General features: G+C 51.1%; 1 protein-coding gene across 1 annotated transcript; it reads right to left on the bottom strand.

Annotated features, from left to right (window-relative positions):
• Positions 1-319: 319 nt before the first annotated feature.
• LOC111158192 (kinesin family member 18B) lies at positions 320-10,940 on the bottom strand. The gene is made up of 15 exons (XM_022520104.1): positions 10,622-10,940; positions 9,624-9,781; positions 9,235-9,339; positions 8,946-9,056; positions 8,645-8,842; positions 8,311-8,487; positions 7,654-7,728; positions 7,410-7,510; positions 6,765-6,927; positions 6,294-6,421; positions 3,274-3,473; positions 2,538-3,069; positions 1,489-1,578; positions 900-1,003; positions 320-697 (listed from the first exon to the last, which is right to left on the bottom strand). The coding sequence occupies exons 1-15, from the start codon at positions 10,938-10,940 to the stop codon at positions 585-587; spliced, it is 2,574 nt and encodes an 857-aa protein (XP_022375812.1). The 3' UTR covers positions 320-584.
• Positions 10,941-23,904: the final 12,964 nt, after the last annotated feature.

Here is a 23,904-nt window from a genome sequence, read left to right as displayed (position 1 = left end):
GCTGGGACCCCCTAGCCTGTCCTCATCCCTTCTCCCTTGCACAGTGGCCAGGAGCACACAGAGCCCTCTGTCAGATGGGACGGGAGAGCAATTTCCCCCAAAGCCACCTGCTTGCACGGAGAGCACTGTGAACTAGCGGGGTATGATGGCTGCACCCTTTCTTTTTAAATTTATTTTTTAAAAGATTTTATTTATTTGACAGAAAGAGAGAGAGAGCATAAGCAGGGGGAGTGGCAGGCGGAGAGGGAGAAGCTGGCTCCCCGTCAAGTGGGGAGCCTGACGTGGGAACTCGATCCCAGGACCCCGGCCTCATGACCTGAGCCAAAGGCAGACGCTTAACCGACTGAGCCACCCAGGCACCTCAGTGGCTGCACCTTCAGAATAGCAACGTGTTAACCCTCAAGATGAATATCCGCCTGCCGAGAAGCTGAGTGTAACGAGAGACTGATAAAGAGAGCAGGTAGAATGAATGGGGATGAGTGTTCATAAAGGAAGAGGGTGTTGGCATTCATTGCTCCAAGCCCAGGAAGGCAGGTCAGGGCTCTAGGCACAGCCAGTTCTGGGGACCAGGAGGGGTCGGTGGGTCAGGACACCTTGGCGACACAGCTCCCAGACGACAGGGCTCTCCCAATCCCCGTCAGTTCCTGCTGGTTGCCAGGGCAGCGGGGACCGGAGGGGGCCTCCGCGGGCCAGTTGCCTGGGGCAGGCAGGGAGGAAGATGGTGAGGCTCTGTCCCACTGCTCCCCTCCCCCCACCCCTCCTCCACCTCTCTCATCAGGGTCCCTGCGATGCTGGGAAATACCCCAGGCCCTCCTTTCACCTGGGTCTTGGCCCATCCTGTCCCCTCCTACTTCCTGTCTTCATGGGCCCAGACCATCCCTGTCCCCAGTGCCAGTCACCTGGGATTGCGAAGGGCCCAGCTGGCTTCTTCAAGGTGCTGCTGGGGAGGCGGGCGATGCGGCTGCGGCCTCGGGCCACTCCCAGGGAGTGGGAGACTGAGGAACTGGAGAGGGAAGGAAGGAAGGTAGGAAGGTCACAGCCGTGCCTTGGGCTATGGGGTAGGGTTAGGGGGTACCACTGGACACTAAGTCTTGAGAGCAGGGGGGAGGCTGAGCACCACAAGGCCAGATCTGAAGGCAGGAGAGGCAGTGGGGAGGGGACTTAGTGGGGTGTGGGAGGGAAGTAGAGGTGGGGGGTGGGGGTCTGTCCCCCAGTTTAACCAGTGAACACCGAATGTCCCCCTCAAGGAGAGGGAGCCTCTAGTCTTTCACTGATGAAGAGAGCTACCTTTCCCTTCTAGTGTAATCCTGTACTCACAAGGACCAAGGGAATCCCCTTCAGTCAGGGAACCTGATGCTGGCCCTGCTCATGAGACCCCTGCTACCGACTCCGAGGGGTCCAGAGACACAGCCAAGACCCCATAATTGGCTCAGGGCTTACCGCCCTGGGGAAAGTTCTGTCTCTCCCCATCTGCCGCCCCAGCCTCACCTGGCAGCTCGCCTCTTCTTGCGGGCTGAGGTCCCAGGGAAGGAAGATGTCGGTTTGGGGCCTTTCATGGTGAACAGGGGCACAGGTCCACTGTGGGAGGGAGGAAGGCGAAGGGAGGCAGATCAGGAAGGAACCAGAAAAGGGCACTTCCTCCCTCCAGCCCCCAGCTTGGAAGGTGGGGAGGTTGGACAGGATGACCTCTGAGGTTTCTTCCTACTTAGAGGTGGATTCCTCTCCCTGCCTTGCTCGGCCTGGGCTGACAGCTGAGTGACAGGCCTGCTCTGGGAGAACATCCAGATGTCAGTTTCTGGCACATTCAGGGAACTGCAGTTCAAACAATTTGACCCTTCCACCTGCCTGGCTATGAGCTTGTTACTGAGAGGTGGCTCAGGCGGTAGGAGGGGCAGGGGGTGTGTGGGCAGCCTGCTGCCCTTGGCCTCCCAAGTACAAGGTCAGTCTGCTGTTTGTTCTTGGCCTTGGACTTTCCTCAGCTGGTCACTGTTCCCCTAACCCTGGCAGGTGAGTGGAAAGGCAAAGGTGAGAGCTTCATCTTTTCACCAAAAAATGCTGAATAGAGTTTTCTGAGGATCCCCTCCCAGGTCCAGATGCTGGGCTAGGGGGTAAAATCCGGGGTGGAAATGGCAGAAATATGCATTTCTCAGCGGGATGTGGAACTAAGACTGGGCCAGGGGGTGTGAATGATACAGAGGAATAGAGAGGACAAGGTCACCTCCTTATTCTTGCTCCCACTGACCCTCCCCAAGTGTGTGTGGGGGGTCCCCGTTAGCCACTCGTGGGCATGCCACAAACTGTCCCAGAGCTGGGGACAGTTTGGCGTATGGACAGACAAGGCAGGGCCCCCAAGAGGAGCAGCCCTCCTGGGCCTGGGGACTGACACTGGTCAGACCAAAGGGAGGGAGACCGCAAACCAGGCTCCAAAAATCAGGCCTGCTTCCACCCCTCTCAGCAGCACCTCTGGCCCTTGCTGACCCCTGAGTCCCTGCCTGGAGGCCTGGGGGGGAGGCTGGGAGGGAGCCTGGGAGACCCACCTGGGGATGAAGGGCTGATCCAGCCCATTCAGCTCCTGGGGGACATCCTCCCAGCCAACGCGTTCCTGGAAACCCAGCTTCGAGGGGGCTTCCTCCGAGAGATCAAAGGTGGCATTGAGGTCCCGAGCAGGCAGGGACAGAGGGGTGGAGCAGTTCTGCACAGCAGAGGGGCCCAGGGGCACCCGGCTTTTGATGACTGTGGCTGAGCAGAGGCGAGGGGAGTGGCAGGACACAGAGGCCTTTCCCCCTTTGGGGGTGGTGGGCCCGAGTGAAGGCTGAGCCTCAGGCAGGGACCCCCTCCTCAGGCAGGGCAAGAAGGACTGGCGCTGGCGCTTGGTTCCCGGCTTTGGGGCTGGGGGGCTGTCTGGCTCCGAGGGGCTTGGTCTCCTCCTCTTCTTCTTCTTCTCTGTGGGCCGCCGGGATACCTGGGCTTGGGTGCGGTCGTGCCCTGGTAGGACCCCGAGGGTGGGCATGAGGCCACTCAGTTGCCTCGCCATGGTCCGGGTCACGGGGCCAGAATAGCCTGGAGAATCTGGGCACAAAGAAGGCGGGTGCTGAGGGGAGATCAGGGACTGGCCAGAAGGAAGGTGATTGGGTAGAATTTGGGGGAGAGACACTGGAGACACGCAGGAGCCCCTAATTCCACAGGTGGGCCGCGAGTCCCGTGTAGCGCAACCTGACCCAACACTGGAGGCCCCAGGTGCCCTGCTGGACACAGAGCAGGGGCGAGACTCACCAGACTCAGAACATGGCTCCAGAGGCAGCCCCTGGGCCGGGCTGGGTGTGCCTGAGGCCTTTGCCTCAGGCTCAGCATTTCCCTCCTGCACCAGCTGCTGCAGCGTCTCGAACTCCATGATCATGTCGGGGCTCAGCAGGTTGGCTGCTTGGAGCAGGGAGTACTGCCGCCGTGCTAGGCACAGCACCTTCAAGGCCAACCTGGAAGAGAGGGAAGGGGGTCCCAGCCCTCCTCAGACCCGTTGCCCATGGCTCCAGGCGTGGTGAGGAGCCCACGAGGGGCCAGTCCCCCAGCTCCCTCCTGCCTGGCCTCACCCCGTCCTCCCAGCAGTGGGTTCTGCTCTGCCGGGCCCTTGTTAAAGACCAAGGCTGGCAGAGATGGCCACAAGCAAGGCGGGGGTGGGGCTTCATCCCTAAATATGCCCCCCAACAAAGATAGGGACCTGGGAAGTAGGAAAGGGCACTAAATGGCCTCGGACCAGAAGGTCTGCGTCTCCTCTCAGCTCTGTCACTCACTGCTACTTCTGATCTCAAATTAGTTCTTTGACCCAGGGGGCAACAGGAGGCAGCAGCAGGGAGGAGCTAGGCTCAAGTCAGCCTATCAGCTCAAGTCCAGGCTCCAACACTTCCCACTGCGTGACCTCGGAAGTACTCCTTGACCTCAGTCTCCCCATCTTCAAAATGGGGATAACTGATGCACCCACATCTTAGGGTTATGGGAAGAGGAGATGAGTTATTAGATACGTAAAGTGTTTAAAGAGTACCTACCACATGTGAAGCACTGTAAGGTTAATGATTTTCTGTAAAATGAAAACGTCTACCTTGTGAGGACAAGAGGAGACAGAATGAGATAGGCCGTGTTGGTCTTGGTTCTGAGAGGCCCCTCAAAAACGCACACAGTCTGCCCTCACTACTCAGTGGCTGGGATCCCGGAAGAGCCCGTACGAATCAGTGCCGACTTCACATGCGCTGAGGGGTTATTTAAAGGGAATTATGAGGGTAATGCGATTATTGATGGTATAAATTTAGATTCTAATAAAGCAAATTTCCTTCCTGTGAGGCACACCTGTGATAAAAGAATGAACACAATTATCTCGGTGGGGATTATTCATGGCCAATCATTTATCCTCAGGTAGCAGGACCTGCTTGGACATCTCTGGGCCCCCTCCTCTGCCTTCAGTGTGTGCTCAGGGAATCCAAACTCATTTTACAAAGCAGCCTCCAGGCCTTTCTGAAAGAAGGCAGGATATAAATTAAAAAGGACATAGCAGAAACTCATTCGACGTCTGCCTGAGCCACACATTATAAGAAGATTAGACCACTGAGAGAAGGGGGTGTCTAGGGAGAAATGCATTGGCCTGGCTGTCGGGGACTCAAGCCTCTCCCTGTCCCTCCGGCCATGTGGCCCTGGGTGAATGCCTCAGGTCCCGATCTGGCCAGCAGGGAGTAGATCTTTACCAGAGATTTCCAAATTCGGTTTCTAGAAACCCATCAGAGGACCTTGAAAATGGGAGTCACTCTGCTTTATCTGTTCTACATATTAAACTTCAGCATACGATTCCATTTGAAAAAAGGACTTGGTAGCTAAAAAAATTCTGAAAAAACCATTGAACTGGAAAATCTAAGATCCACTCAGGGCCCTGGTGGTCTAAGATTCTAAAGTCTAAAGCCAAAGAGAAATGATTTTTCATTATCTGGTTGTTAGGGTGTCTCCAAGTATGGAGAAGATCTAGCATGTTCTGCAGCCCCTGATATGTGGGGTCTATCTGTCACATTTTATTAGTATCTATTATTAGCTCTAAGAAGTAGGGAGAATGAAGACCGATCCCCAAATCACAGCTAGGACTGAAGCACTTTTCAGGTACCGCAAAACTAGAGGCAAAGTGGAAATGAGAACCCTGGTGTCTTCCGTCCTCACAGTGAGGGGACACCAGGGCACAGAGACCCTGACTCATCGGTGGGAGCCCTGGGGCCAAGGGGACCTCCTGCCAGTGCATCCCTGCCACTCCAGGGCCCTGGGGAGTCAGCACCGCAGACAGATAATGAGCCGCTGATTATTCAGGCTGTGGCATTTTTGCTGAGTCGGGAACAGACACTCCCCAACAAGAAATAAAATTAAACAAGCCCTTCTGTCCGGAAGCTTTAAATATACTGCCTAGCGTGAAGCGTGCTGGGGAGGCAGGAGTGGGGTTGGCAGCAGCAAAGCTAAGTGGCCAGGGATTTATGTTCTAGGGGCCAAGAAAAAACATACTAGCAGGACCTCTCTATTAAAGACAGAAAGAAGGATCCAGAATCCATTTCTCTTTGGCTTTGGGTAGTGGTATTTACTTCTGAGAAGAAATGGCCATAATCTGTTGGTGAAGACACGCGGTAAGCACCTGCCTCAAGAAGGTGGTCCCTTCCTGAGTTTGTCACCCAACTTCTCTCGACGGCTTGGTTCCTCCCTGCAGGGGACAGGCAGCTCAGCCCCCAGACTGGGAAGCAGAGCACTAGGCCCGGGAGCCCCACGCTAACTTGGGGCTAACTTGCCAGCCAAATCCGGGATGGAATTGGGTGTTTTTTCCACCAAATGGACAGAGTGGAAGAAGAGAGAGAATGGGGGCACCTGTGGCTAAGTGGGTTAAAGCCTCTGCCTTCGGCTCAGGTTATGATCCCAGGGTCCTGGGATTGAGCCCCGCATTGGGCTCTCTGCTCAGCAGGGAGCCTGCTTCCCTTCCTCTCTCTCTGCCTGCTTCTCTGCCTACTTGTGATCTCTGTCTGTCAAATAAATAAATAAAATTAAAAAAAAAAAAAGAAAAAGAAAAAAAAAAGAATAGAGAGGATGGTAAGTAGACAGAGTAGGTGAGAATTTCCAGTTTGTTGAAAGTGAATAAGGGACAATGTTGAGGAAAAAAGATGCAACTCCCAACTAGGGCAAAACCAAAACTTTTGCAATGTACTTAATACCAGCTCCCACCCCAGGAAGTCTGGAACCCATCAACTGCCACTCTGAACCCCAGAGGAGAGCAATAAGACACCTACTGCTTAGAATGGTCTCTGCCCAAGTTCTGTGGGGAGAGGCAGCCCACGTCTGGCTTGGGCTGCAGGGTCAGGCTAGGGGACCTTGGCAGCTGGTGTCCGAGGGTCTGCTCTGGTACCTGGATGGGAACCTAAGGAGGAAGGAAGTCATAGATAGAGGGCCCTGGATGGCCACCCTCCCCTACATAAGCAGATCTTAAAACCTTTCCATCCCCTAAGAGTGGGAATGATGACTCTTGGATTGACTGGGTCCTAGTTGAGACTTTCTCTTTCCGAGGCCACTTCCCCCTCCCTGCTCCCCTTCTGGGGGCTTGCCCCTCAATGTAGACACAGAGGAGTTACCCTTCCTGCATAGGATCTGAAAGCCCCCTAATGACTAAGATGCAAGACATCCAGGTAAGGAACCCAGAAATGAAGGGAGTCTATCAGTTGGGGAGGGCCACTGCTTCCCAAATTCCATCCCCTCTGTCCTACCTCCTTCTCCACTGCGTCTTTGTCCTTGTCTTCCTGGGGCAGCTCCGGGTCTGGTGAGTTCCTTTCCACGACCCTCCCCACTTGGGTCTCTGGCCCCAGGCTCTCCTCCTGAAGGACTGCAGACCCTGGGTGTAGCTCTGGAGTGCAGGGCTGGCTGGGAAGGCTAGTGGGGAGAGGGAAGGGTTGAGAGGTGGGAAAGCAGGGAGGGGCAGGGTCTCTGTGGCATGAGGTGGTATAGGGCCCAGCTTGGGTAACAAGGGGGCAGTAGCAAAGGGTAGGAAGCGTCCATGATTTCCTGGTTTAGGAAACAATGCTGCCTCCTCCCTAACTTCACCTTCTTTTAAGGAGTATATGCTGCTTCTGTGGGCTGGGGGTGTCACTTAGTTATCTGATGTGGAGCATTTCTTCTACTTTAATGTTACTTAGAGTTGCTCTTAGGACTATCTAGAAGGCACTGTGTCATGTGAGAGCAAGCACTAGAGGCAACAATCAGTGTCTTGTCACCCAGAGTGTCACCGAGAGTGACAATCAGTGTGCTGGGCACGGGCTGGGAACCCCGGACCCCAGGAGGCAGCACAGAAGCTGGAGAAGGGGGGGGGCTTTCCCTGTTGAACCGAAGAGGGCAAGTGTGCCCACAGGACTCACAGTTGCTGGGAAGGGCCCGATTTGGGGGATTTCCGGAGGTCCTGCGGTCTGGCCCCCGCTCTCGCCTCATATACTTGGAGCTTCTCCCTCAGGGCGGCCACCTGCCATCAAAGCAACCAGTCCCTCAGAGCCCCAGGGGAGCACAGAGCCCTGGCTGTGCACCATGAGCCCCAGGGCCCAACTCTGGCCCTCCCGCCCCGCCCTGCCCTGCCTCCCCATTGAGCTCCCCAGGCGGGCCCCTCACCTCAGCCTGCAGCTGCTGGCAGACGGTGGCATACTGGCTGATGTGACAGTCCAGGCTGATCACGTTGCTCTTAAGCTGAGATGGGGGCCCAGGGGAGAGGTTCATGTGTTCATTCAAAGCAGCATTTGGCAACCGCTTACAAGAGTCAGGCTCTGAGCGAGGCACTTCCCTCACACTCCCGAGACTCACCCTTCCCTCACCCTCCCCACAGGGGAACCAGACTGCAGAAGGGCAGTGAGTGGCTTGCCTGAGGCCACAGCAAAAGGCAGAAGGATGCCTTTGAACCTGAGACCCCTGACTCCGTGACCAGTACGCTCTCACCAGGCCAAGGCAGCTCTCATGGGCCAGCGCTTGGCCACCCTTCTGTCGTCTCCCTCTTGAGATGATTCTGCCTGTTAGCCCACTGCTGTGATAGCTTCCTCTCTTTTTCAAGCCTGGAGACTGTCCTGCCTCTCCCTGAGCTGGAGTCTGCCCAAGGATGGGGACTGAGTCGCTTCTATCCCAAAGAATTTCCCTGAAGATGGAGGCTAGGGAAATTTTCCCCTCTGCCTTGGGGAAATGCTTGCTCCAAGTACCGGAAAATGCTGGTGGGTCCTGTCCCTTCCTCCTCCTGCCCCACCCCCCACACCGGGTGGGCCATTTCTGGCCGGCACACACCGCGAGCTTGATCTCCTTGGCACGGTCGGCATACTTGAGGGTGTTGTAGGTGTCCTCGTAGGTCAGACTGGAGGGGCTGACGGTAGCGATCATCACCGTGTGGCAGTTGCCCCCTATGGAGTCCTTGAGCAGACGGGTCAGCTTGCTGTCCCGGTAGGGCACGTGAGACTTACGGCCCTGGGGTGACAGCAAGAGGGCATGAGCTGAGATGGCTGGACAGGACTGATCCAGGCTGAGACCCAGTGGCCGCTGGCCCAAGGCCGGAGGGAAGGACTCTGGGCTTCGGGCACTCAGTGGCTGTCCCAGGCAGGCCCCCCGGGCTGTGTGGCTTTACCTTGGCATCGGCCAGGGCGTTGAGGACATTGATGAGGGCCAGCAGGGACCGGTTGATGTTGGCACCCTCCCGCAGCCGCTCCCCCTTCGCATGGGTGCTGGATGCCCGCTCCGAACCGGCCAGGTCAATCAGGCTCATCTTGGCCACTCGAAGGGCCTGAGTCAGACCTGGAACCCGGTCCTGCTGCTTCACGAAGATCTGGGGGGGGGGGGGGGGAGGGAATGGAGGGCAGATGGCAGGGGTGAGGGGTGCTGGGCATCAGGAGCCCCAGCTTCGGGCTCCAACCCTCGACCCGTCTCACCTGGAAGATGGCATGGGAGCGGGAGGATGTAGCGTTGACGTCAGTTGGGTGCTGCGTGCGGTTGTGGTTCCCCCTGGTCAGCAGCTCCAGCAGCTGCTCCGCGGAGGTGGGCTACAGAGGAGATGCCCAGGAAGGGCGCTGTGGTCTCCCCAGCCGGGGCTTCTCCCCCAGCCGGAAGAGCTGCTCTCTAGAACCACCCCAGGATCCAGGGCATCCCCAGACTGCCTGGTGAGAGAGAACCCTGGAGAAGCAGCGGGGCTACTCCCGCCACCCGAGCCCCGTCCCACACCTGGTGGAAGGAGAGTCCTGGCACCACCACGCCCTTGTCGGGGTCCTCCCGGATGGCGAGGGGCCCCTTGGGCTCCAAGAGGTCATGGATCTGCTCATTGTACACCTGAGGAGGAAGGAGGCAAGAGAGAGACCTGTGAGAGAGGGCCCTTCAGGAACCCTCTCCCCAGAGGCCAGGGGTGGGCAGAGGTGCAGGGCTGGGAAAGCCTGGCAGGACGCCGAGCCAGGAGTGGCCCTCTGCAGGACATTGGTACACGGTGAGAGCAGGACAGGCAGGTTTCGCTCCAATGTGGTGTCTCTCAGAGCCTCATCTGTGCCCTCTGGGCTGCTGACTCCCTCCCACACTGTCTGTCACTGGGGCCACTCAGGCCTGGGAGGGAACAGCCCTACCTCCTGGTAGCTGATGAGAACCTCAAATCGCTTCTCCTCCTGGTGGGCCTCAAGCCGCCTGTAGAGTTCCATGGTCGTCAGGTACATGATGCCAGGGTCCCCCTCTCTTCCCAGCATGGTGTGTGTCTTCCCAGCCCCGGTGGCCCCATAGGCAAACACTGTGGGGGACAGAGTCGGGGGAGGGCAGTGGGGGGGGCCCGATCCGCCTTCCCTAGGAGTCCCTCTGTGCATTGCCACCCAGACCGGCGCCCCCTTTCTTCCCAAGCCCCTTCCTGTGGTCAGTTCCAGGACTCCTACCCACTCGCACCCCCCCTGCGTTCACATTGCAGCTTTGCAGTTCCCTGTGCCTGTGGCCTAGCTCCCCTAGGGCCTGTGGATGCCAGGGCAGAGGGGTCTCCACTGCGTGTGGGAGCTTCTTCCATTCCCGGGGGGCCCTTCTCCAGGCTGCGCAGCTTCCTCCGCCGAAGGCCTGCGGTTCTGTTCCTCATATCGCTTACCTCAGTTTATAATCACACATTTTGGGGGTGATTTGTGATTAGCATCTTTTCCCCCCTCTAGAGCACAAGCCTCAAGAGGACAGGAACCATGTCTGTGTGACCCACTACTAGAGCCTGGGAGGGTGTGTCACACACAGAATGAAAGGCCCAGCACCCTCCTGGGCAAGTGCCCAGCTGAGGGTAAGGAGGGCACAGCCAAGGGACACAGAAAGCCCTCAGAAGAAAGCAGGGAGGAGCATCTGGGTGTCTCAGTGGGTTAAGCCTCTGCCTTAGGCTCAGGTCATGATCCCAGGGTTCTGGGATCGAGCCCCGCATCGGGCTCTCTGCTCAGCAGAGAGCTTGCTTCCCCCTCTCTCTCTGTCTGCCTCTCTGCCTACTTATGATCTCTGTCAAATAAATAAATAAAATCTTTAAAAAAAAAAAAAAAGAAAAAAAGAAGGAAGCAGGGAGGCAAGGCTGCTACCAGCTGGGGCTTTCCCTCCTCCGTGCCCCGGCTCTCACCTGAGCAGTTGTAGCCCTGGAGGAAGCTGTCCAGAACGCTGTGGGTGGTGTGCTGGAACACATCCTGTTGGGTGGCCGCCTCACCAAAGACCCGGTCAAAGACAAATGTCAGGTCTTTGCCCTTCTTCTTGGGGCCATCGTGGGTGCTGCCCCACTTGAGGCCAAGGAAGCCCCCGTCAGGCTCCTCAGGGTCAAACACCAGCACCCGCTCATCCACCACCTGAACCACAGGCCGCCGCTGACTCTCCAGCTCTCGAGGGGTGGGGGGCCGGACCCGCACCACGACCCGCACCTTGCTGTCCTCCACTGGCATCACCATGGCAACACCTGGGCAGACACACAACAGAGAGAAGGACCGGTCTGACCCCAGCCCTGATGAGGTATGCCCTTAGACTGACTAGTGTTCGAGGATCTTCTCCCACTCCCTCCCCTGCAGCCGATCTCCATGTGTTACCTCAAGAGAATAAGAATATTATTATTAATAAATACCTCTTTGTCACAGCCAAATGACTTGAGGTTTCTTCAGAGGCGTATGACTGGGCTTTTATGTCCCACTAATCTGTCTATTCCTGTGCCAATACCCCCGTTTCTATTCCAGTCCCTTACAGCATGCTGCTTACCTAGTGAGGCAAGAACCATTCCCCTCCCAACCACTACTGTTAGTCTTTCTTTCTCCTAATTTTCTGAACTATTTTCAGGAATTTATTGTTCTACTCCCCCACCTTTTAAAAAAGATTTTATTTATTTATTTGACAGGGAGAGACACATTGAAAGAGGGAACACAAGCAGGGGAAGTGGGAGAGGGAGAAGCAAACCCCCTGCTGAGCAGAGAGGACCCCCCCCTCAATTCAAGGCTCGATCCCAGGACCCTGGGATCATTATCTGAGCCGAAGGCAGAGGCCTTAATCCACTGAGCCACCCAGGCGCCCCTGTAATTGTCTTTCTTTCTTTTTTTTTTTTTTTTTAAAGATTTTATTTATTTATTTGACAGACAGAGACCACAAGTAGGCAGGGAGGCAGGCAGAGAGAGAGAGCAGGAAGCAGGCTCCCTGCCGAGCAGAGAGCCCCATGCGGGGCTCGATTCCAGGACTCTGGGATCATGACCTGAGCCGAAGGCAAAGGCTTTAACCCACTGAGCCACCCAGGCACCCCTGTAATTGTCTTTCTAAGATAATTCCCAAGTACTTTAATTGTTCTTATGAATGGAGCGCCCTTCCCCATTTCTGTACTGATCACTAGTATTGGAGAAACACAATTGATAATTATACATTTGCCTTCTACCCACCACCCTTAAACTCTCTGATTAGTTCCAATTGTTTTTTTTATTAAAGCTTACTGGGTTTTCTGAATATACAATTATATATCAGAAAACCTCTCCCCCCCCTTCTTTTTTACCTTTTTTTTCTCCATGGTTATACCAACTATTTTATTTCTTATGTATTGCATTTCCTAGAACTTCCAAAACAATATTAAATAATAGTGATGATAAGGGGCATCCTTGTCCTGCTCTTGATCTTCAAGGAACTGTTGCCTAGTGCATCACTAATTAGAAATTAGTTTTGGACAAATAGTTAATTATCATAATGGGAATTTCCTCCACTCTTATTTGACTTAGACTTGTTATTGGAAATGTCTAGAACTTTATTTAATGATCTCTCAGCACCTCCTGATATGTTTACGTGGGTTTTTTCCTCCTTTATTTTGTTGGTGTGGTAAATTTTCTGATATTACTTTTGGTATCAAACCAACCATGCATTCTTGGGAAAAAATCCTACCCTCGCCATACTCGAGTTTTCCATTTTTAAATGGCTAAATGTGTCAACCTTCTCTTTTACAGTTTTTTTTTTTTAAGATTTTATTTATTTATTTGACAGACAGAGATTACAAGTAGGCAGAGAGGCAAGCAGAGAGAGAGAGGAGGAAGCAGGCTCCCTGCTGAGCAGAGAGCCCGATGTGGGGCTCGATCCCAGGACCCTGGGATCCTGACCTGAGCCGAAGGCAGAGGCTTTGACCCACTGAGCCACCCAGGTGCCCCTCTTTTACAGTTTTTATGTCATATTTAAGAAGACATTCCTTCCCCAGGGCAATTTTCTTATATTTTTGTCTGATACTTTTTCTTTCTTACATTTAGGTCTTTACCCAGATGGAATTCATTTTTTTTTTTTAATGAGGTTTCTAAATATCTTTTCTTTCCAAATGGTAAGTGATTATATCGTTTACTAAAGTGCATTCTTTCTTTACCAGTTTGAAATGGCACATTTAACAGAACTAAATTCTCATATGAACATGAATTTATTTTGGGGCGCTCTGTGCTACTCTGATAAGCTCCTTTCATAGGAACTTGCTGTGGTTCTATATTATACCTCACCTTGTTCTTTTTCTTCACTGTCCTTGGGCATCTTGTCTTGCATATGATTTTAGAATCAGCTTACAGAATTCTATGAAAAAAACTTACTTAAGATTTTGGGAGTATTTTGCATCTATAAATTATTATGAGGACAACTGACATCTTTACGATATCAAGTCTTCCTATCTAGGAACTTCTTATCTCTTTTCTTTTTTAAAGATTTTATTTATTTATTTATTTGACAGACAGAGATCATAAGTAGGCAGAGAAGCAGGCAGAGAGAGAAGAGGAAGCAGGCTCCCTGCTGAGCAGAGAGCCTGATGTGGGGCTTGATCCCAGGACCCTGGGACCATGACCTGAGCCGAAGGCAGAGGCTTTAACCCACTGAGCCACCCAGGTGCCCCATATCTCTTTTCTTTATTTGCTTTATATAAACCATCAGTAAAATTTCATAGTTTTTCTCAAATGAGTTTTGCCTATTTCTTGGTAAGTTTGTTACTGGTTATTGTCTAGTCTTTATTATATCATGAATAGGCCCTTTTCAAAATTGCATTTTTCAAGAGCACATGGCTGGCTCGGTGGGTGGAGTGTTCGACTCTTAATCTCAGGGTTGGGGTATGTGGGTGGATTGGTCGGTTAAGCGTCTGCCTTTGGCTCAGGTCACGATCCCAGACTCCTGGGATTGAGCCCCATATCAGGCTCCCTGCTCAGTGGGAAGCCTGCTTCTCCCTCTCCCATTCCCCCTGCTTGTGCTCCCTCTCTCACTGTCTCTCTCGGTCTCTGTCAAATAAACAAATAAATCTTTAAAAAAAAAAAAAAAATCTCAGGGCTGTGGGTTTGAGTCCCGCACTGAGTGTAGAGATTACTTAAAAACTAAATCTTTAATGGGACGCCTGGGTTGCTCAGTCAGTCGAGCGTCTGACTCTTGATTTTAGCTCAGGCTGCGATCTCAGGGTCATGAGATTGAGCCCTGTGTCTGGCTCCCTACTTAGCAGGGAGTCTGCTTTGGATTCTCCTCTCCCTCTGCCCCTCTGCTCACTCACACACACTCCCTCTCTCTCTCTCAAAATAAAATAAATAAATCTTTAAAAAATAAAGTCTTTAATAAAGCGATAAAAATAATAAATAAATAAAATTGTGTTTTCTAATTCATTTTTTTATTTGCCAGAATATAGGAAAGCAACTGCTTTCTGGATGTAGATCTTGTATTTGGTCACATTACTGATCTCTCTAATAGACTGTCATGGGTTCTCTTAGGTTTTTCAATTAAATGATGATATAGTTTGCAAATAATGACAGATACTTTCTATCTTTAGCCCTTCTATATTTAGTTCCCTACCCTCCACTGCCCATTAGGAATGGGCATTAATTCTTTTTTATAAAGATTTTATTTATTTATTTATTTGACAGACAGAGATCACAAGTAGGCGGAGAGGCAGGCAGAGAGAGGAGGAAGCAGGCTCCCTGCTGAGCAAAGAGCCCCATGCGGGGCTCCATCCCAGGACCCTGAGATCATGACCCGAGGGCAGAGATTTTAACCCACTGAGCCACCCAGGTGCCCCATGGAATGGGCATTAAATTTTATCAAATGTTTTTTGACAAGGGCTGAGATGATAACAGTGCTTCTCCTTTAATCTTTTTTGTTTTTGTTTTTGTTTTTTTTGGGTTTTTTGGTAGGACTCTGTGCCCAATGTGGGGCTCAAACTCTCAACCCTGAGATCAAGATTTCCAGGCTCCACTGACTGAGCTGGCCAGGTGCCCCATCCTTTAATCCGTTAATACAGGAGGTGACGTGGGTAGATTTCCTGATGTTGACCTGGTAATAATATAAATAATTATTATCTATAATAATAATAATTATTAAGATAATTATTATCTATTCCCTCTTGTATTTCCCTCACACCTCTCTCCCTGCTATTCTCATTTCTCCATCAAGCCAGCCTACCAAGAGTACAGATGGGATTTCTGGAATGCAGGAGTCATGGTTATCCTGGAAAAGCTCATCCCACCTCTTGGATATATTAAAAGGGTTAAGGAACAGGGGCTGTTTCTGGGGGATATAAATAGATGAATGTTTTCCCAGGAAAGATTTTTTTAGGTCTCACTGTTAGAACCCAGGTCATTCAGCAAAGAAAAGTAAGATTTCTCTCTACTACTCTAGTAAATAACTCATGTTTTCCTTTAGGAATGAGGCAGAATTGAGCTGATTTGAAACTCTTGTCCCCTACCCCCAACACGTCTTCATTCCTTCCTCAAACAGAACAAGGGAAAGCTATCAACCAATAATCATCTTGTTACATTGCATAGTTCTTTCCCTGTCCCAGCCATCGGACTATCACAATAAACAGAAAAGCTGAGTGCTCACTGTGGCAGGGGTTGTTTTAAACACCCTATGCATACCATCTCCTTTTCAGCTCCATCACAATCCCACAAGATAGATACTATTATTAGACTCATTTTTCAACAAGAAAATTGAGACTGAGAAGGGTAAGCAACTTGCCCAAGATCCCAAGGGTAGTAAGTGATGGAGCTTGGTTCCAACCCAGGCAGTCTGATGGCAGAGTCTGCTCTATTGCCTTACAATGTATTATTATATATTACGCTCTCATGATTACATTGTTGTAATAGTCCCATATGTTTATATAATAATTATAATTCTTTTTATGTAACTAGCATTATGTATTCGGCAAACACTTTCAGATATATGGACTGTACCTAATTTTCAACACCCAGAGAGAGTTCCTGACTCTCATCTTTGCATTCCTGCCCCCCAGGGAGCCCCACGCCTGTACCCAGAGAAGTGAGGGCAGAGGGTGCCTGGCCCCACCGTCTAGGTCTATGCTGTCTGGCTTAATGGAAGTCCCAGCTCCCCGCGGGGAGGGTTTGAGCTGAGGAAGGGCCACAGAGCAGCCCAACATTCTAAGCAGGAAATTAAAAAGGGCACTGGCAATGGAATGCGCATAACCTTTACAGTCCTCTCCTCTCCGCCTCCTGAGGGCCAGTGAGGCAGACTGTTTGCCTAATGAGATGTTTTCCTTCTTCCTGAGACTGCGCTGGGGGCACAGGGTGGGGGGGCAGTTAGGGTGACACTTGGCAGGGCTGCAGCTGGGATGCCTGGGTCCTGGTGTCTGCTCTGCATCTGACCGGTGGGGACCTCTTTCCACCAGCAATGGCAATGTCGCATCAGCTTCCCTTCTTTGAGAGCCAGAGAGAGAACAGCTATGGATCTGCTCCCACCCCAGGGGGACGGGGAGATTAATGAGAGAACGTTTGTCAAGTTTGCTTTGATCCCCGGTTGGAAAGAGCATTTCAGCCCAAAGTACAAGGGAGATGATTCTTTAATAAGATCTTCAGGGTTCCGAGCCAGCCACAATCACGTCCTGTTTCTAACCCAGGGCAGCTCATTAAAACCCAGAGGCTAGTTCACTGCCGAGCTGGGGCTGGGAAGCCAAGATTCAGTTGTTTTGGGGGTAGGCTCCTCTGCCCACTCTTAGGGTTAGGGTTGAACAAGCCCCACCTCTCTAGAAGCCCCTGGAGAATTTCTGAGGACTTGAGGGGATCTGCCTGCAGACACTGGGAGCTGGGAAGGTGGAGAAGGCAGCTAGCCCCTGGATGTTCTGTTTTCACAGGGGTTGCTGTAGCCCCCTTCCTCACTCTCTTAAATCTCTCACGCATGTGTGTTTCTTGTCCTCAAGCTTCAAGAGAGCAGGACCCCCTTCTGATGTAGTCTGTGCACCCCAGATACCTAGACACCAAATTCAGCATGCACTAGATGCTGTATGGTGTTTGTCCTAGGAATGAATGAGAGCCAGGGAAGATCAGGGTCTGAATCCCAAAGTTTAAAAACAATTACTATTATAGCTACCATTTGTTGAGCGCGTAATTATGCATCAATCCCTATGCTAGCGGCTTTACAAGTGGTGTCATTTAACTTCTGCAACAATCTCAGTCTGTAGTTACTGATACAATTGTTCCAGTCCTACTCTACAAGGGAAACTGAGGCTCAGGAAGGCGCTTGTCACAGGGATGGTAAGTAGCAAGGCCAGAACCTGACCTTGCTCTGGTCACCAGAGGCATTATTCTGCTCTGTAGCCTGGTTTCTGCAATTCCTACCTCCCCTGACTTTAGTACCCACAGGGCAACATCCAAAGACCACTGGTTCTTTCTACCAGAGTCGTTCAGAGGAAGGAACGGTCTTTTTTGGCTTTTTATATGGACAATCATAAGGCCATAACTGATGATAATTTTGTATATTTCTTTCTAATTTTATTTGTATTTCTTTCTCTTGTCTTATGGTTCTGGCTAGGACCTCTAGTACAATATTGAATGGTGGCAACAATAGTGAATGATCATATCTTTTTCCTAATTGTACAGGGGATCTCCTGTTATTTCACTTTCTGCTGGTTTAAGGAAATTTACCTCTATTTGTAGTTTACAAAAAAAATTTTTTTTAAGGATTTTACTTATTTATTTGAGAGAGAGAGAGAGTGAGTGAGCACAAGCAGAGGGAACAGTAGAGGGAGAGGGAGAAGCAGGTTCCTTGTTGAGCAGGGGACCCAACGGGGAGCTCCATTTCAGGACCCTGGAACTATGACCTGAGCTGAAGACAGATGCTTAACCGACTGAGCCACCCAGGTGCCCCTTAAAGATTTCATTTATTTATTTTGAGAGAGAGAGAGAAAGAGCAAGCAGGAGAGAACAGGGGCAGAGAGAGAGAATCTCAAGCCGACTCCATGCAGAGCCTGAGGCAGGGCTCGATCTCATGACCCTGAGATCATGACCTGAACTGAAATCAAGAGCCAGACATTTAACCAACTGAGCCACCAGGCAACCCTAGTTTACCAAATTTTTAAAAATTCATGGATGGGTACTGAATTTTATTGAATTCTATTTCTGTGCCTAATGGGATAGGTTTTCTTCTTTAATCTGTAAATGTGTAAATTGTATTTGATTTTCTAATCTCAAACCATTTTCATATTCCTGGGATAAACCCCACTTGGTCATGGTATATTTTTTAATATAAATCGTTGGCTTCTGATTGCTAATATTTGAGATTTTTACAACTACATTTATATAATTTATGTATAAATGTATACAGTATACATATATACAGTACATATATACTGTATACATTTATACAGTAAATGTATAAATTTGTCTGATTGTTGATATCACAAAATAGACTGGAAAGGTTTTCTTTTTTTTTTTTAGGGAGAGTTTGTATAAGATTAGAATAATTTCTTGTAATTGCTTAAACATTTCTGGTGGAGTTTCATGGGGGGGGTGTTGTTTTGTTTAGTTTGATGGGGAGATTTTAAATGAATTCAATTCCTCAATGGTTCCAGGTGTGTTCAAAATTTCCATAACTTCTTGAGTTAATTTTGTTGTTTTTTTTCCTCTAGAAAATTGTCCAAAAGCATTGTCAAAAGGGTGTTCCTCTGAAGTCTCTTTTTCTCTTTATTCTCCAAGTAACTGAAGTTATGCCCCTATTTTCATTCCTAAGATCATCCTATGTTTCTTTTCCTTATATCTTAATCAACATTGCCAGAGGTTTGGCTTTTTTAACTAGTCTTTTCCAAGATACAGCTTTTGGTTAAGTTAATCCTCTTTATCACATAATAAAATCCTATTTCATTAATGTCTTTGAACTCCTTTTAAAAAATTTCCTACACATGTATTCTGTTGTTCTGTTCTATTATAAAGGGCCAGAAGTGCCAAAATTAAGTGGGGAGGCATCCTAGGAGCGGTAGCAAAAGGCATAGTTTCCTGTCATACAGACAGTCTTTCCATTCCTTCCTTTATTCAATCAAATTATTAACTGAGCCCCCCAGGAACTAATTTTCGGCAGCTGGCACAGCTCTGCAATCAGTTCTTCCGTAGGGATGTGCGAAGAGGGTTTTAGCTACTCCACCCAGGTGTGCAGGAGTCCCAGGTCTCCAGTTCTAGTGAGCGGGAGGACCTTTCACAGATCGGATGCACAGAGGGCAGGACCCGGTGCAGTTGTGCGGACCCAGCCCAGGTGCCGTACAAATGAACAGAGAGACGCTGATCTCCACGCAGATGTGGAAGGAAGAGCCTTGCTCCCCGCACCGCCCCCCCGCCCCCGTCCTGTTCAGAGGACACCACCCAGAACCTGCTCCGTCTCCACGCTGCACCTTTGGGTCTGGCACAAAAACTGCTTCCGCCCTGAGCGGCAGGGTCCACCTAAGGGCTGGAGCCGGCGGGGCAGACTCCGCCGTAGGTCAGAGCTTACCCTTCGTCGGTTCCCCGCCGCTGCTGTCGCCGCTCGCAGCCCTGTCCTTCCGCCGCAGTCCGGAGCCCCAGACCACCCGAAGGCGCTCCCCACACCCTCCTTCCCACCCGCGCCAACCTGGGCCGCGCGCGGCGCGTTCAAATTAGCCGGGTCGGCTCATCCGCGCTTCCCATTGGTCCCCGTCCGGACCGCTGATTGGCTGTTTCCTAAGTAACAAAGTACAAGCTCGGAGGTGGTGGGTGCAGTCAACTGTGCGCCTGCGCACCTGCCCTTCCTGCTTGCTGGTTTTGAGATCGTCTCTGGGCTGGCCTCGCCAAACCCACAGACACCTGTATTGGGCTGGGGAACCGGGAAAGCGCGGCCCACTCTGTCGTGCCTGGGTCTGGGTTCATCACCAGCTGCAGCAACCAGATATCGAATTCGTTTTCAAGTCTTTTTCTGTGGACTAGACGGCGTCTACCGATTCAAGAGGGACTTTTTAGCCACCGTCCAGGGGCTCTTCTCATTCCGCGACCCTCCCAAGAATGGACTTTGAGAACAATCTTCAGATGGGAAAGCCATCGGAGACAGAGAATGGCAATTCCACCCTTTCGACGGTGTCAGGAATACAATGGACTGATTGTTGAATACGAGGCTTGGCCCCTTAGAGCACCACTGTCTACATCCTTCATAACCGCCTGTTTCTTGGATTCCGGTAGGCCAACCTCATGCTGATCCTCAACACTGGAGGTTGTGGAGGTCAAAGAGAGAGCCATGCACTGAAATCAGGAAGCTTGGTTTCAGCCACAATTAGTGCCGAGACCTCGGAAGTGTCAGTTTCCTCATCCATAAAATGGGGTGAATATCCTGCCCTTCCTTGTCACTTAACACAGCATGTATGTGAAAGTCCTCCAAACCCCCAGCATTTGGAAGGGGATAGCTTTGTATGAATCTGATCAGGATGAAACAGGTGGTGGCTGCCAGGAGCTTGCCAGTTTCATTCGCCTGATCTGTCCCCACCCTGGGACAATGAGCAGGTCTGAGGTATGTGAGAGAGTAGGAGGCAAAATTCCCTCAAGATAGTGGAGTCACTGTTTAATACCTGGTTGATTTGACCCAGACTCTTCATTCACCTACCTGGACCTCCCTTGCCCGATACACAATGGATTAGCATTGTTGTTTTGGGGGAGAATAAAATGAGAAAACGATGGAAAGGTGCTGTCCCTGTAAAGCTACAAAAAAACCAGGGTATTCTTGCCATCTGCACTACCCAAGAGAAATACAACTGTTAAAGAACAGATTCCAGTTTAGGGGTCCCCTCCCCTCTCACAGGGGTAGGTATTTTTAAAAAAAGATTTTATTTATTTATTTGACAGAGAGAGATCACAAATAGGCAGAGAGGAAGGTGGGGGGTGGGGGAAGCAGGCTCCCTGCTGAGCAGAGAGCCCGATGTGGGGCTGGATCCCAGGATCCTGAGATCATGACCTAAGCCAAAGGCAGAAGTTTAACCCACTGAGCCACCCAGGCACCCCAGGGGTATGCATGCATTTTAACAGAGGTTCAGGGTGTAGTTAAGGGCTTGGGGTCCCCAGGAGCCACCAGGGGAACAAGTTTCTCTTGTGTCCTTGTCAGACAGGTCTTGCCTTGGTCCATTTCTGGTTTGGATAATGAGCTGGAGAAGGTGAGGCGAGGCAGAGGGCAGAGGCTGTCCTGGCTGTGGGCAATGGGAAGGGGACACTTAGCTTGTTGCAAAGATTAGAAATAATGCAAGTGTAGCACACTGCAGACATTCGGTGAAATGGTCATAGGTGTTCTTGTGTTCATTCTTCCAATAAGTATTTATTGGTGGGCCCGGAAAATTGGTGAGTGATAAACTCCACCTCCTACCTTCATGGAGCTTGCCAGTCTATGGGAGAAAATAGACAATTAAGCAAGTACTAAAAACGATGTTCTCTATAGTGAGAACAATAGAGGGGGTCGGGGGGAAGTGGCATGCAAGTTGGAGCAAAAGGAGCTGTTCTTTGGATCTCAGAAGTCAAGGGAAAGGGGTTTTGCAGGCAAGAGAGTCAACGGAGTCCGTGATGCTGAGAAGACTTGGTAGGGCGTGCCCAGGCCCACCTTAGGGAATATGAATGGAAAACCCCTGGGCCCTATGCTACAGATATAAAGGGAGATTAGCCTGGCATTGGCCTAATCCGAATTTTGAGGCCTAGAACCCAGATGTGAGGGTTAGGTGAAGAACTTTTGCCCTCTATGGTGGCAGATGTTTCTGAACTGATATGGCCAATATGCTGTGAAAGGCGACAGGCTCTCTTCTCCTGTGAGGTGTGTGGATATCTTACGCTCTGCAACAGATAAGACCCCCGACCCTACATGCTCAGAGGAGGCCGGGGGCGGGGGGCACGTCCTTTCAACTGCACCCTTCTCACTGCCTGTCCTTTGCACGCAGGTGTGGCAGTCGCTGCTTCAGATATAGAGCGATTTTAAAAGGTCATTTAACCAAGTCCGAGACCTCGTTCAAGGTCTGGCCTAGCACGGAAGTCAAGCGCAATGAGGATTGAAAAGTGTCCCCTCGGTTTACCAACAAGAAGGTCATCATAGGTGGCCTTCGCAGGAGCAGTTTCAGAGAAGGGCAGCAGCCGGAGAGGGAAATGAGAAAGGAGTAACTACTCTTTTAAGGCATCTGGCTGTCCAGGGGAGCAGAGGAAGGAGGCAGAGGCTGGAGGGAGATGTGCGGTCAAGGGAGGGTTTTTAAAGAGACACGTAAGTGGGGCACCTGGGTATCTCAGTGGGTTAAAGCCTCTGCCTTCGGCTCAGGTCATGATCCCAGGGTCCTGGGATCGAGCCCCACATCGGGCTCTCTGCGCGGCAGGGAGCCTGCTTCCTCCTCTGTCTCAGCCTACCTTTCTGCCTACTTGTGATATCTGTCTGTCAAATGAATAAATAAAATCTTTAAAAAAAAAAAAAAGGAGACACGTAAATAATGACAGAAGGGGCTAGATACTGAGGGAGCTGCTGAAGAGTAAGGAGAGGTGTGATGATCAGAAGTCCCTAAAAAGGTGGGAGATACAGTGATCAACCACTCCTATTAGCCTAGCTGGGACTGAGGGGTTTACCAGAATATGGGACTTCCGGTTTGAAAACCAGGACTTTCTTGGGCATACAAGGACAGATTTGGTCATCCTGGTGGGGGAGGAGGGGCTTGGATGCAGAGCACAGGGGCAGGCTGGGACTTGGAAGGGGGGACCGCTCTCCCATGGAGGCAATGGGGGGAGAGGAGAGGCCCAGATGCAGAGAAGTTTGTGGATTTTACAGTAGAAATTGGTGGGAGGTAGGAGATGTGATCACCCTTTGGATAATTAGCTTCAGGCCTGACACATAATAGGTCCTCAGTAAAACTGGCAGAAGGGATTAGAAAATGGATGAGATCGGGGGCAGGTGTCACAGGTTGGGTCCTCTGTGGAGCAGACTCTGAGGCGGGGATCATGGGGCAGGAAGTTTACTGGGGTGTTGGAACGAACAGGTGTGGAAGAGAAGGAAGGGAAGCAGAACTGGGCAGAGGGTTTCTTGGAACCCACACAAACAAGGACCTGACCCACTGAAGATGTTCAGTAATGTTGGAACAAGCAGAGCAAGTAGAGACAGGCAGACCATGGCCTCGAGATATCCCTGTGTTCTCACCCCAAAACGGAGGCCATAGAACAGAAGGCGAGGGCGTGGGGGAGTCCACATGGGACACGGGACAACTCAGGGCACCTATTCTCAACACTTAGCTCCACATCTTGGGTACCCCCAACAGTCCCTTTCCCTAGTGCCCCACATTCACTTTGGGGTTACCGGGGGAGAACACCTTCATCTTCTTCAACAATCATCATCACCATCCCAGGCATTGAAGTGCCACCAAAAGATGTTTAAATCACGGGGCTCAGGGGACTTGGGTGGTCACGCTAGTAATGCATTTGCATTTTGCTTTATAACTTAGGAAAATGGGTTCTTAAGGCACTATCTCACAACGACCCTTCAAGTAGGTATTTTGACTGGCCCCCGTTATATAGATGAGGAAACTGGGGCTCACAGAGGTCACATGTCTTTTCCTGAAACACCGAGCCTGGCCAAGACTTGAACCCACTTCTTCTGTCTCCACTTGCTGCATGTCTACCGTTTTCTGCTGTCTCTGAACCAACCTGAGCAACCCTGGCTCCCTCTCGGGGTCTCCGTTTTCCCGGCTGTGGAATAGAAGTTACCCATTTGGTGGTTTTGATTCTCAGTTCTGGTGGATGGGACAAATGGGGAGCATGTTGAAAGCAGGTAGTTCCCCCCTTTTTCCCTCCAGCCCCCAGCTGCCACCTCTCAGGAACCCTGCTCCCCCTCCCAGTTCCCCACATGTGCAGACTCTTCACTTCCACTTTATTATCACCTCATTTGTAGGATTTTAAGGTTTGTTACCTGGAAGGGAGCGAGGAGCTCACACCTCCAGTTCCGCTTTTCAAATATACCTTCATTGCTTGTGAAAATAATCTTATTAACAGCATCTAACCTGCTACAGCTTATGGGGGCACTCAGATAAATAAATGCTGAAGGAACCAGGGCAGGGGAAATAGCACAGCTAGCTGGGGTAGTGCGGCCTCTGGACCCCTGGGATTTTCTCCTGGCCCTTGGGGTCCTGTGAGGGTTGCGAGAACGCAGGTGAGGCGCCGGGAGCCT

The sequence above is a fragment of the Enhydra lutris genome, unplaced genomic scaffold, assembly GCF_002288905.1.
Source record: "Enhydra lutris kenyoni isolate GAN:26980312 unplaced genomic scaffold, ASM228890v2 scaffoldscaffold57, whole genome shotgun sequence".
Classification (NCBI taxonomy): Eukaryota; Metazoa; Chordata; class Mammalia; order Carnivora; family Mustelidae; genus Enhydra; species Enhydra lutris.
The sequence above is the reverse complement of the archived record's forward strand: the minus strand, read 5'-3'. Positions and strand labels throughout refer to the sequence as shown.

Excerpts from the sequence above, each read along its gene's own strand:
- LOC111158192 (XM_022520104.1), bottom strand. The coding sequence starts at position 10,940 with ATGGTGATGCCAGTGGAGGACAGCAAGGTGCGGGTCGTGGTGCGGGTC. Across the intron at positions 7,729-8,310 it reads CCAAGGAGATCAAGCTCGCG|CTTAAGAGCAACGTGATCAG; the intron begins GTGTGTGCCGGC and ends CCCCCATCTCAG. Across the intron at positions 1,004-1,488 it reads AAGAAGAGGCGAGCTGCCAG|TTCCTCAGTCTCCCACTCCC; the intron begins GTGAGGCTGGGG and ends TTCCCTCTCCAG.